At 37.1% G+C, this 14484-nt stretch overlaps 1 protein-coding gene across 1 annotated transcript in view; it reads right to left on the reverse strand.

The window, feature by feature from the left end:
- TBC1D19 (TBC1 domain family member 19) overlaps window positions 1–14484 on the reverse strand; it is a 96161-nt gene that overhangs the window by 1005 nt on the left and 80672 nt on the right. The window contains exons 11-16 of the mRNA XM_026648126.1: window positions 13095–13139; window positions 11697–11729; window positions 9670–9779; window positions 7600–7691; window positions 2110–2225; window positions 854–924 (exon numbers count right to left, since the gene is read on the reverse strand). Coding sequence (XP_026503911.1) covers window positions 854–924; window positions 2110–2225; window positions 7600–7691; window positions 9670–9779; window positions 11697–11729; window positions 13095–13139 — 467 coding nt within the window. The remainder of the gene's footprint in view (window positions 1–853; window positions 925–2109; window positions 2226–7599; window positions 7692–9669; window positions 9780–11696; window positions 11730–13094; window positions 13140–14484) is intronic.

Genomic DNA, 14484 nt, shown 5'->3' on the forward strand with positions numbered 1-14484 from the left:
AAAAAAAAAAAAAAAAAAAAAAGGTGCACCTATATGTACAGACAGCAAGTAAAGTCACTTTATTTTACCCTTTAGACTTACTTCAAATATAAACCCAAGATACCAGGCACAAGAGGTCTAACATTTCAACTTGCTTCTAAAAATAACTGTACATTATGAATCTTTATCCTGTGTCTTGGGTAGCACTTGTAAGGTAAGTCTGTGACTTTAATGATGACTTAAAGTGAATCATCATCTGATGGAAGTATATATTTAAAAAAAATATAACTAGTCATCACCAACATTCCATAATATAGAATAGAATTTTATCAGCTTCTTGGGGGGGGGAAATTAACAAAAATACTAATTAGTAACAATAACCTTCACTCTGGCCAGTTTTCACATATATAACAAGATGACATTTATGAAGATGAAATTTCAAATTCATTATTTGATAAAAGCAACCTTTTAAAATCTATGTAATATCAAAAGGCATAGAAGCAATTATCTTTTTATATTTATTAATAAAAATGAGTGTACAAACCTCCCCAATTTTTAAGTGTAATATTCTTTAATCATATTAGTAGAATAAATTTAGACCATATACTAAAATAGTGGGGAAAAAACTCATCTCAGATACACAAAGAGCTCAATGAGAGTGTGTTGTTTATAATATTTTATATGCTTTTGTCACGTGCCAAAAAAGGAATTTTATGCACTATATTCTTGTAACTTCCTCTGAGTTTTTACCTAAGATAAGAATTTAAGCAGAGAGCTTTGTATTGCATGCCATGTACTTCTAAAGCTTAAATTGCTCTGGTTGGCAATGCATCAAGAACTATTTCAATCTCCTCTAACTGAAACTTATCCTTACTTCAGCTGCAGCCAGTGATGTCACCTCCATCAGGTTCACTGCTCGGAAAGCAAACACAGCAGCTGCCAGGACTGAAAAAGAATGCACAATATTTAAACTGCTGACCTATTAATTGTTAGAATTAATCTTGATTTAAAATTATTAACACACTCTCTCTCTCTTTAGCAATCATTCTGTTTTTGAAGGATAGTAAGTAGTGGATTTCAGTGCTCTAGTTCTTACCATGTGGCTACTCCTTCAAAAAATGAATAAGTATGTTACTGTGTTCTTTCGAAAAAGTTGAGTAATATGTTTAAGGTGACTGGGTTTTAACTGTGTGAAAGACATGATTAAAAATAACATTTTAAATTGTTTCTTTTCTAGGCAGAGGATAAACATTTATTTAAATAGCAAAATTTCAATGCATTGTTCAAGTGAACGAAGGGCTCATTTATGTTGCTTTTGGGCTGTAAAATTAGTTTCTCTCATAAAGGGAGATATTCTCTCTCTACATATGTCGTACAGATGCAAATCTAACTAAAAGGCTAATTGTCTATTCTTAGGGCAAGAGCTTTTTATTTTATTGAGCTTCTGCCTCAGGCTAGCTTCTTGCCTCACACTGTGCCTCTGTAATAATCAGATGTGTGATATTTTCAATTAAAAAAACAAGCTTTTAATTCCACTCTAAATTACTTGTGAAATGCTTTGCATGCTTGTTGTGAATATAAAAAGATACAAAATTTATAATTAATTAACTTAATTAATGATGTTACTAAAAAAAGTAAATAAAGTTCACATTTCTAAAGATCAGGGGTATAGAGTAGTAGAAAATAAGGAGGATATTTAAGACTCCTATTGATAGTAAAGGAGTCATCTTTTCCTGGGTGGGGGGCAGGGAGAACAACATCTTTTGTATAGCAGTGACAAACTAATGTAAACTAGACTATGCACTACACTATCTTTGGGGCAGGGAACATACAAACCTTCTTTTATGTTCACAAAGCAGCTAGCATGTTATCAATGCTATCAAAAGAAAATACTACTAATAATAATATTGGAGAAGTAGTCACAATAAAACCATTTAACTCACTGACAATTCCTGTAAGAACTGGAAAATGCATGAATTACTGCTTTACCTATTTAATATATATTGACTTTCAGCAAATCTATTTTCAGCAGTCATATAAAAGGAATTGAATTTTCCTCTCTTGGTAACATCTATTTTCATTTGGCATGTATTATCTTTAAAATTATTGACAAATAAAATTTTCCATTACCAGCGAGAATTTCTAGAGAATTGTATCCTAGGATTCTGTCCCACAAAAGCAGAAGTTGGTCTGTAGCTAAGTAACCAGAGAATGCTCGGACCATCCATTTAAATGATATCCGTAGTCTGTAAACAATTAGAAAACAAGAAAGTATTATATTTCTCTCACAAATTACAGATACACCATTTCAAAAAGAATTCCATGACCTGCAAGTCTTTGTATTTATTATTATTAATATTTATGCTACAGTAGTGTCCTGAAACCCTAATCAAGACTTGTAGGGAAACATTCAGTATCTTCTATGACTGGGCTCCAAATCAATTTTATTAATATAAAATTTCCTAATCCACGAAACCCACTGAAAGGGTTCTAAGTCACCTCCACCCAAAGCCCTAAAACCAAAGACACCCATCCTGGAGGAACCAACTAGGGGTGTGTGCTCTTCTTGACCTGCTGCTCACAAACAGGGAAGAATTAGTAGGGGAAGTAGAAGTGGGTGGCAACCTGGGCAGCAGTGACCATGCAATGGTCAAGTTCAGGATACTGACAAAAGGAAGAAAGGAGAGCAGCAGAATACGGCTCTGGACTTCAGAAAAGCAGACTTTGACTCCCTCAGGGAACTGATGGGCAGGATCCTCTGGGAGGCTAATATGAGGGGGAAAGGAGCACAGGAGGTCTGGCTGTATTTTAAAGAAGCCTTGTTGAGGGCGCAGGAACAAACCATCCCGATGTGTAGAAAGAAGAGCAAAATATGGCAGGTGACCAGCTTGGCTTAACAGAGAAATCTTCTGTGAGCTTAAACACAAAAAGGAAGCTCGAGCATGCAGGGGTGTAATCAGGAAGGCCAAAGCACAATTGGAGTTGCAGCTAACAAGGGATGTGAAGGATAACAATGAAGGGTTTCTACAGGTATGTTAGCAACAAGAAGGTGGTCAGGGAAAGTGTGGGACCCTTATTGAAGGGGGAAGGCAACCTAGTGACAGATGATGTGGAAAAAGCTGAAGTACTAAATGCTTTTTTTGCCTCCATCTTCACACACAAGGTCAGCTCCCAGACTGCTGCACTGGTGAGCAGCCCTCAGTTGTGATAAAACAGGTTAAGGACTATTTAGAAAAGCTGGATGAGCACAAGTCCATGGGGCCAGATGCAATGCATCCGAGGCTGCTGAGGGAGTTGGCTGATGTGATTGCAGAGCCATTGGCCATTATCTTTGAAAACTCGTGGCGATCGGGGAAGGTCCCAGATGATTGGAAAAAAGCCAAATATAGTGCCCATCTTTTAAAAAGGGAAGAAGGAGAATCCGGGGAACTACAGACCGGACAGCCTCACCTGAGTCCCCTGAAAAATCATGGAGCAGGTCCTCAAGAAATCCATTTTGAAGTACTTGGAGGGAAGGAAGGTGATCAGGAACAGTCAACATGGATTCAGAAAGGGCAAGTCATGCCTGACCAACCTGATTGCCTTCTATGATGAGATAATGGGCTCTGTGGATATGGGGAAAGCAGTGGACGTGATATACCTTGACTTTAGCAAAGCTTTTGATATGGTCTCCCAGCAAGTTAAAGAAGTATGGATTGGATGAATGGACTATAAGGTGGATAGAAAGCTGGCTAGATTGTCGGACTCAATGGGTAGTGATCAACGGCTCGATGTTTAGTTGGCAGCAGGTATCAAGCGGCGTGCCCCAGGGGTCAGTCCTGGGGCCGGTTTTGTTCAACATCTTCATTAATGATCTGGATGATAGGCGGGATTGCATCCTCAGCAAGTTTGTGGATGACACTAAGCTGGGGGGAGAGGTAGATATGCTGAAAGGTAGGGATAGGGTCCAGAGTGACCTAGACAAATTGGAGGATTGGTCAAAAGAAATCTGATGAGGTTCAACAAGGACAAGTGCAGAGTCCTGCACTTAGGAAGGAAGAATCCTATGCACTGCTACAGGCTGGGGACCGACTAAACAGCAGTTCTGCAGAAAAGGACCTGGGGATTACAGTGGACAAGAAGCTGCATATGAGTCAACAGTGTGCCCTTGTTGCCAAGAAGGCTAACGGCATATTGGGCTGCAATAGTAGGAGCATTGCTAGCAGATCAAGGTAAGTGATTATTCCCCTCTATTCGGCACTGGTGAGGCCACATCTGGAGTACTGTGTCCAGTTTTGGCCCCCCACTACAGAAAGAATGTGGACAAATTAGAGAGAGTCCAGCGGAGGGCAATGAAAATGATTAGGGGGCTAGGGCACATGACTTATGAGGAGAAGTTGAGGTAACTTTGCTTATTTAGTCTGCAGAAGAGAAGAGTGAAGGGGGATTTGATAGCAGCCTTCAACTACCTGAAGTGGGGTTCCAAAGAGGATGGAGCTAGGCTGTTCTCAGTGGTGGCATATGACAGAACAAGGTGCAATGGTCTCAAGTTGCAATGGGGGAGGTCTAGGTTGGATATTAGGAAAAACTATTTCACTAGGAGGGTGGTGAAGCACTGGAATGGGTTACCTAGGGAGGTGGTGGACTCTCCATTGATAGAGGTTTTTAAGGCCCGGCTTGACAAAGCCCTGGCTGGGATGATTTAGTTGGGGTTGGTCCTGCTTTGAGCAAGGAGTTGGACTAGATGTCCTCCTGAGGTCTCTTCCAACCCTAAACTTCTATGATTCTAGTAATTCGCTTCTTAAAAATCTGGGGAAAAGCTATCATTATTTATATTACAGTATCCTCTACAGGGGAACCAGGTTGGGGCCCCATTATAATAGGTGTTATACAAACATTACAGGAAATGACTGTCTCTGGCTCCAAGTGTTTATGCTGGTAAGTGCCATATCATAGAACCATAGAAATGTAGGGCTGGAAAGGACCTAGAGATGTCATCTAGTCCAGCCCTCTGTACTGAGGCAGGACTAAGTACACCTAGACCATCCCTGACAGGTGTTTGTTCTAGCTGTTCTTAAAACCCCCCAATGATGGGGATTCTGCAACCCCGCCTTGGAAGTCTATTCTAGAGCTTAACTACCCCTATAATTTGAGAAGTTTTTCCTAATATCTAACCTAAATCTCCCTTGCTGCAGATTAAGCCCCTTTACTTCCTGTCCTACCTTGGACATGGAGAAGAATTGATCACTGTCTTCTTTACAACAGCCTTTAACATATTTGAAGACTTAATTGGTCCCTGCCAGTCTTCTTTTCTCAAGACTAAACACAGCTTTTTAAAAAAACCTTTCATTATATGTCAGGTTTTTCTAAAACATTTAATATTTTTATTCCTCTCCTTTGTACTTTCCAATTTGTCCACATCTTTCTTAAAGAGTGGCACCCAGGATTAGACACAGTACTGGAGCTAGACGCCTCACCGGTGCCGAGCAGAACTGGACAATTACCTCCCACTTCTTACGTATCACACGCATTTAATATACCCCAGAATGATATTAGCCTTTTTAGTCACACGACTCATACTCAATTTATGATCCACTATAACCTTAGATCCTTTTCAGCAGTACTACTACCTACCCAGTTATTCCGCATTTTGTAGTTGTGCATTTGATTTTTTTTTTCTTCCTAAGTGTACTATTTTGCATTTGTCTTTATTGAATTTCATCTTGTTTTCTTCAGACCAATTCTCCAAGTGTCAAGATCATTTTGAATTCTAATCCTGTCCTCCAGTGTGCTAGCAACCCCTCCCAATTTGCTGTCATCTGCAAATTTTATAAGCATACTCTTCACTCCATTATTCAATTCATTAATGAAAATATTGAATGGTACTGGATCTAGGACAGCCCCCTACATGACCTCCTGGATGTGTCCTCCCAGTTTGGCATCAAGCCACTGATAACTACTCTTTGATAACAACTTTCAACCAGTTGTGCATCCATCTTCTAGTAATTTCATCTAGACAACTTCCCCGCTATTCACTAGGCTGTCAAAGAAGGAAATTAGATTGGTTTGGCATGATTTGTTCTTGACAAATTCATAATGGCTATTCCTTATAAGTCTATTATCCTCTAGTTGCTTACAAATTGATGGTTTAATAATTTGTTCCAGTATCTTTCCAGGTATTGAAGTTAGACTGACTGATCTACAATTCCCTGGAGTCCGGTTTCTTCCCCTTTTTAAAGGCAGGTACTGTATTTGCCCTTCTCCAGTCCTCTGGGACCTCACCCATCCTCTACAAGTTCTCAAAGGTAATTGATAACAGTTTCCGAGTTTGCTAAGCTAGCTCCTTAAGATGTTCACCAGGCCCCGCCAACATGAATACATCTAACTTATATAAATACTCTTTAATTGTCCTTTCCCTATTTTGGTTTGTGTTCCTTTCCCGCTTGTTGTTCATATTTATTATATTGAATATCTGGTCACCATTAACCCTTTTAGTGAAGACTGAAGCAAAACTCCTCAATCTTCTTGATGTTGTCTGGTATTAGCTCTCCTTCCCTGCTAAATAGAGAACGATTTTCCTTCATCCTACACTTTCCTTTTGCTCCTGGTGTATTTACAGAACCTCTTCTTATTTCCTTTTATGTTCCTTGCTAAGTGTAATTCATTTTGTGACTTTGCCTTTCTGATTTTGTCCTTACATCCCTGTGGTATTCTTTTGTAGTCAACCTTAGCAATTAGTCCATATTTCCATTTTGTTGCAGGACTCCTTTTTTGATTTTCAGGTCATAAAAGAGCTCCTGATGGAGCCATATGGGCCTCTGACTATTCTTCCCATCTTTCCTTTGCATTAGGATAATTCACTGTTGCTCTTTTAATATTCTCTCTTTGAGAAGCTGCCAGATCAGTATCACACTGTAATCCAACCATCAGTTCCCTAAGAAATAAACTGAGACAGTCCTAGCAGATCTGGCATGAATTATTGAAATCTGTTTGGAAATCAGATCCTTATTTCAGTGAGTTGGTTCCTATGAGTTCATTTTTCAGTAATTCAGTCAAAAATGTAATATAAAGAAAGCAGAAGTCTGTTTAATATCCAATCTTAATTGTAGAATCTGGCCTCTGGGTAAAATCACACATTGAGAATTTGGCATTTATATACAAAGCAGAAAAGATCTTAAGGATTTTCCTGATATACTATCTACCCTGTAGGCCAGGGAAATTCTTGTGAAGTTCCTTTTGGCTGCAATACTGGAATTCCTATGAGTTCTTATTCTCAGGGGTTTTATTGTTTGGGCATACCTTAAACAAATTGTTTGTTTAAGGTATGCCCAAACAAAGCAAATATGCTCACCCTTCAATTGTCAAAGAGGGAAGTACAGTGCTTCATGCTGGAATTTAAAAAGATGCAAGCCCATTTTCTATTTTATGACCTGTAGGGGAAGACTTTCAAAAGCACTCATGGAATTTAAGCAACCCACTCCAATTGACTTTCAATGTATGTTGGACACTTAACTGACCTTTGGGCTATTAAAAATCTCCCCATAATTGTTAAGTTACAATATCACAGAACAGCATTTCTAGAACAACATGAGTTACAGTTATTGTCATGAATAAGTGGTGAAACAGGGAAAAAGTACTTACGGTTGCGCCCCAATTTCTCGAAGATGATAGAAGAGCTGAGGGAGATGGGTTTGAAGAAGTGTCTCAAACAGTAAACATAGTGACACGATGCCCTAGCAAAACAACAACACCACACCCTGAAAACATATATTCACTATTACTCATATATTCAAATTTAAATATTAATATAGTTTTAATTTAAGCATTAAGACAAACCATTGATACATCAGTGATACACAACTAGAGTAACGTGAGCAAACCAGATACCTTCAACCTCTAAGGCCTTGATCCTACAAGCACTTCCACTCCTGAGTAACTGTATATATAATAATGAGTAGTCACATTCAACTCCAAGTCACTCATGTGTAATATCTGTAGGGTTAAGGTCTAAAGGCCAGATTTTTATAAGTATATGGACACTGAAAGATACGGATAGGTGCCTAAGCAGGATTTTCAAAAGCACTTAAATGACTACGTCCCATTGACTTCAATAGTAGTTAGGTGACTAGGTACTTTTGAAAATCCCACTTAGGCACTTATCTGTATTTTAGGTGCCTAAATATCTTTTTAAAAATCTGTCTCTAAGTCTATTAAAGACCCAGTAGTACACAACCTACGTGGTCTTAGTTTTAGTCTGATAAAATAGACTCCAGTTACACTACACCTGGTCACTGACAAAAACAGGGCTTTTTGAATTATCTTTTATAATTAGAAAAAGTGACAAATCAAATTATTACAAACAAGGACAAGTTAAGTGATCTAAACTGTGGAATAACATTTAAAATTTTCCCCCTTTTTAAAAATTCCTTTTAAAAATCATGAAACTAGCCTACATTCCCATACACTGGGGTACTATGCTGCTAATATCCCAAAGCATAGGCCCAATCGTGTAAATGTTTGTTTGTTACCAAACAGAATATCTACCACTGTGATGTTTGTTTATTTATTTGACCATCAATGTGACTATTCACAGTACTAAGTGGTATTCCCAAGAGTAAGCATTTGCAGGATCAGCTCTAAGTCACTTTTTAACAAAATCTGTATTACAATGGACTCTTAATGGCCCTTATATTTTAATTTTATTGGACATTCTTCTGTGCTGTTCACATAATTCATAATACATTGTTACATAATTGGAAATATGGTTGCTCTCTTCATTTATAAAATCTCTTAATGGAAAAAACACTTGTCAGTTTAAAACCTTTTTTATAGCTTATGTAGGGCAAGAAGAACTTGTAATCATGGGAATTTTCAAAATTGTATGCTTAGCTAAATGAATACCATTTTCTTTTAAATAAAAGTATTTTATCAAAATGTATAACAACCAGATTTTATACGAAATAGAAAAGAAAAATGTTATACTTTAATAGTTAATACTGTGAGCAGCATAAACAAAAAATAAGGCAATCAAAACTTTCAAAAATTCACTTGTATTTGTATAAACAACTTTGCATGCACAAACACTTGCACATGCAAGTGATAGAATTAACACAAATTCCATCACCTGCATATGATAGTGCTTAAAAAAGTGCATTCAAGTATGTTTATACACAAAGATGCATGAGTAAAAAGGGGCTAAATTGAGACCCCTTTGAAAATGACTAGTAATGACTAACCCTATAAACTATAAGACTCTTATGAGAACTGAGCATTAATAATAGAGGTATCCAATGTAATTCTAGTACAGAGTAACTCAAAGAACATTGCAGTCCATCATCTACTACCTCTGAATCACACACACAACTAACTGGCCTCATTCAGGAAGGCACTTAAACACATCCATAAGTACTGTTCTGAATTGAGGCCTATATTATATAAAAGCTTTGGCTCCCCCCAAAGCCTGACAGCATGACCACTGTATTATTAAATATGTCTTTGCGAGATAATTGTACTATTATTGAGGTATAAATTATAGGATTTCAAATAAAGTTGTATAATGTTACTTCAGCCGTGTGTGGCATTTTTATCATAGTTAAAGAGATATAATTCAGCCATGTACACTTAAGAAAATAAAATCATGCTACTATGCATTATTGTTCAATAACAAATAGAAATATAGACTGATTGGGTGTTATTTCCTAATGAACTTACAGAAGGATGAGAAGAGATGGAATGGAGTCTGAAGAAAAAACGCACATACATCTCACGGAATATCTGATACAATTTGGAAGGTTCATGGTACAGAAAACAAAGTGGAGCAACTGAAATGATAAAAGAATTTAATTGACTCAATGCTGTAAACTGTTAAAATAGTTCAATGAGCAAGTGCATGAAGTAGGAGGAAAAACGAGCCAATAATCTCTTTAGAATAATAAATTTATAAATTAGTTCTGATTTATTTAGAAAGGTATATTTATTTTTAATATTACATCCTATAATTAAAAGAAATGACAAGCAAAGGTGAATGTTGTAGCCCATGTTACAACTCTATAGATTTCAAGAGGCAGAATCAACTGGATCCTGCCTATTCCATAGACCCGGCCCTGCATGAGCATCAAAAATATGTTTTGAGGATGGATGGTCCAGTAGTTCGGGTGCTAGATTGAGACTCAGGAGACCTGGATTCAATTTCGTACTCCACGACAGACTTCCTGTGTATGCTGGAAAGTTACTTTGTCTCTCTCGGACTCAGTTCCCCATCTGTAAAATGGGAATAATAGCACTTCCCTACCTCACAGGGATGCTGTGAGGGTAAATGCACAAAAGACAATGAGGTACTCGGATACTTCAGTAATGAAGACCATATAAGTATAATCAGTCAAAGGATATATGGACAGTTGCATACTCATTCTAAGATCTGGATGAAAATTTACATTTACTGGGCAACCATTATGAAGTCCTTTAAAAATTAGCTGATTCAAAAAATTGCTATCTAATTAAACTAAGCTGGGTGGATTTCTGAAGGGTTGTTTCAACTCTAAACATTAAGTCATTTTAAGAGCCAGTTTTTAAAACAGACCTCCAGTCAGGTAGAGAAAGTGAAGGACTCCTGGCTGTGACTTCAACATTATCAACTGTGAGGAGGTTAGGAGGAGTTTGTAACCAAGCACTTAGAAGACCCAGATTCTCTATGCCAGCCAGGGTTCAAACTGGATTCCATACTCAAGTGACACTCCATCTTTTGTAGCTCAAACAGTGAAGAGAATAATGATTAAATCTGTATTGTTAATGGTAGGGAATGCAAGTTACTAATTAGGAGTAGTACCTCTCGTGCTTCTCTCCCATTCTGACTTCCCAGGCTACCTATGCTCTTCACAACAGAAAAGCTATTGAAAGTTATCAGAAAAAGCAAAAACTTAACTAAACAAAAACATTCCATCATCATCTGAGGCAGGACCAGTTTTAATTAGTACATTTGTACCAGCTGCCTTGTCAGTTCTGAGTGCTAAAGGATTTTTCACAAAATACAGAATTCATGTGTTTCTGGAATTCTTGTTGGCATAATGACATGTTCATTTAATCTAAACTTTTTTTTTTAAAATCAGGATTTCCAGAGAAGACATACTAATGCAGTAAAGGGAGAGAGCCCAAACCATCCAGTATTAACAAGCTGCTAATGTTTTGTGAATTATTCATTGTACTCACAAAAGACATTTTTGTAATTTTCCTCTTAGCAGTAAGTCATGAACATTCCACTATATGATGCCACTCACCACCTGTCCCAGCCACGTGCTTATGCCAGTGGGCCTTTTACATACAATTCACTTTTATAAGAAACCACTCTTCACACACATTTCTTGCCTATTTGCAGCACAAAGATAACGCAGCCTGGCAAGACATCCTCTCTCCCCAGTTGTGTACACTGAAATTCAATTACCATGAATGAAGCTAGCTTCTGACCTAGAGATCAGCTGCTCCAATAATAGTTCTCTGTATAGGGACTCCCACGTTAGCAAGTTACAACAAGAGCAAATGAGATCAGTCTGGACATTTTTCTAATTATGCATACACACCTTGGATACACAAACACGTGCAATACATAAATGTTTAAAATGCATAAAAGAATAGTTTACAGTTTACCAAAAATATGTGGATGGTGTGATATAAACTGTGGTTTATTTACAAAAAATTATGCAGAATTGTTACTAAAAATAGTAATATTTGAAAGTCATACTTACCATACATTGAAAAGCCATGAAAAGGAATTACACCTACAAAATAAGGAGGGTTCTTTTATCCTTTTATTTTTATCTATTTATCCATAGAAGTATTAATATTTATTGCTTTTTCAAATTCCTAAACTGAGCTTTGTGTTTCACAGGAACAACTAAAGACATATTCCATATCCTGAAGAGCTTAGAGTCTTAGACCCTGATCTTGCAAACACACACATGCTTAATTTAAACAGGGGGTAGTCCCACTGATTTCAGTGGAACTACTCACATAGTTAAAGTTAAGCATGTCCTTACGCACCTGTAAGATCGGATTAAGGACCTGATTTAGCAAAGAATATAAGCACATGTTTAACTTTAAGCATGTGCTTATGTGCTTTCATGAAATCAGGGCCCAACTTCAGATAAGACACAACCAGCAAGGGCCATACACTGACAAGAAGGATGGAACAGAGGAAAAAAGAAAGAGTTACAATAATGAGTTCATGCAGTACCCAGTAAAGATATGTAGACATCTTGGCAGTTGTGTTGTCTGTTTTCCCCTCTTTTCCAAATCATCTCACTTCCCATAGGTGACATGGCTGAAATGAGTGTTCAGAGAGGATTTGAATGAGGAGAGGGAAGTGTTTGGCAAATGGGTCTAAGGAGGATGCTTCATTCTTAGGGGGCTGCATAAAAGAATACATGGAGACAGAGGTGGGAGAATGTGACAGAGGATGTGCCAAGACTGGCATCATTGCTGGAATGGAGAAGACGCAAAAGGAGACAAGGTTAGAGATACAAACACAAGACCAGTGACGTAGGACCTTGAAAGCAAGGACAAAGAGCATGAACTTGATATAAAGGGCAATGAAAACCCAGCAGCAGAAGTCAAAAGGGAGCGGGGTTGATATGGACAAAATGACCAGTGAGAAAAAAAAGATAGCAGCAATAAGGGTAACATTAATAGCATTAATGTGATGAATATATTCATACATTCGTGTCTAAAAATCAAGACCAAATGTTCAAAAGCGGAAGCCTAAAATTGGCATCTCAATGGCATGCTTTCTAGAGGTGCTGAGCAGCTGGGGATTAGCTGGATTAAGTGGTGTTCCAGTCAGGTCCCCTAAGCAAGAATCAAGAAGACTGAAATATGAGCTGCTATCCCAACCCTATGCCATCAAAATATTCCCCCACAAAGAGAAAGCTCAAGTGGCTAATAAAGCTAGAATTAACCTGGCTTTGCAGTGGCGCAAAGCAACATAACCCAGTGTGAGGTTCTAGCCCAATAACTTTAATCTCATTATACTACTGGCTAAGGTTCACTTTTATTCTGCTTATTTGTTAAGTTTAGCTTATTTTTGCATTGCAAAAAGTAGTAATTTTCCCATCTTCCACTAGAGGAGGCAATAGTATAACTCTTACCATTTGGTGGATAAAAAACAGCATATTCTTCCATGCCAAGTTTTCCTGTGAATGAGCAGACATGGGTTTAAACACACTCAAATGGTAAAAAGTCTCTTTAGAAACGTGAACTTTATTTACTTTTCAGTAATATCATTAAAAAAGTTCATTAATGATGAATTTTTTATCATTTTATATTGACCACAAGCATGCAAAACATTTCACACGAGTCATATAGTAAAAGAAGATATAGTGTTCCTCAAATGTAAAACGCAGACGTGACACAACAAAGGAGATTGACAAACAATAGAGGGGAGATGAGGGAGAAGGAAGAGTTCAATAATAGGATTGTTACGTTTTGTGTTTCGTTAAATAAAAATTAATAAAGAGTATAACTGACTCACTCACTGTGGGCCTTGCAGACAAAAGTGAGTTTTCAGAAGGGATTTAAATGAAAAGGAGAGTGCCTTGGCAGACCAGAACAGGGAGAATGTTCTATGCATAGGAACAGCATTTAGTAAGGTGCAAAAATGTTAGTGAGAGGAAAAGGAAATTGTTGCATTAAAGCTGAATCACTGGAAGAGTGGAGGGGTACCCTAACTGAACTACTTTACCTATTTTTCTTTCAAATCTTAAAATCCCTATTGCTTCAACAAGCCCTTTTTTCAAATTTAATATCGGTGCCAACAACAAAAAATGAACACACAATTTCTTCTATTTCTATGCAAAACGAGCATGTGCTAATACTATACAAAATTATTTTTAGACCCACAATAAAAATATCGACCATCAATTTTGAGGCATACTTCAGTGCTTTTCTTAAACACAACTGCACCTATTTTAAAAGACGTTTTTAATTTCTTTTCTATAGTTTTAAGATAAAAGAGAACATTCAACTAGAACAGATATAAGTTATTACTAGTTATTTAAATTCATGGTTTAAAAATCTTAATAAATGATTATTTGTTATGATAAGAAAAAGGATCTCTTTGAATATTATATGTTTTCATCTCTTGTTCTTTGCATTTTGCAAATGTTATAAAGTAGGATCCTCTGCAGTGAGAGAGAGATATTGCCAAATCCAGCAGGAAACCAAGAAAATCTGTGTTACATTATATAGTTTCCTGTACAGTAGAACCTCAGAATTACGAACACCTTGGGAAAGGAGGTTGTTCATAACTCGGAAACGTTTGTAACTCTGAACAAAATGTTATGGCTGTTCTTTCAAAAGTTTACACTGAACATTGACTTAATACAGCTTTGAAACTTTCCTATGCAGAAGAAAAATGCTGCTTTTAACCATCTTAATTCAAATGAAACAAGCACAGAAACAGTTTTCTTACTTTGTCCAAATTTTTTTTTTTAAACTTTCCCTTTTTTTTTTTTTTTTTTTTTTTTTTTTTTTTTTTTT

Source organism: Terrapene carolina, unplaced genomic scaffold, assembly GCF_002925995.2.
Source record: "Terrapene carolina triunguis isolate 2854851 unplaced genomic scaffold, T_m_triunguis-2.0 Scaffold66, whole genome shotgun sequence".
Taxonomy (NCBI): domain Eukaryota; kingdom Metazoa; phylum Chordata; order Testudines; family Emydidae; genus Terrapene; species Terrapene triunguis.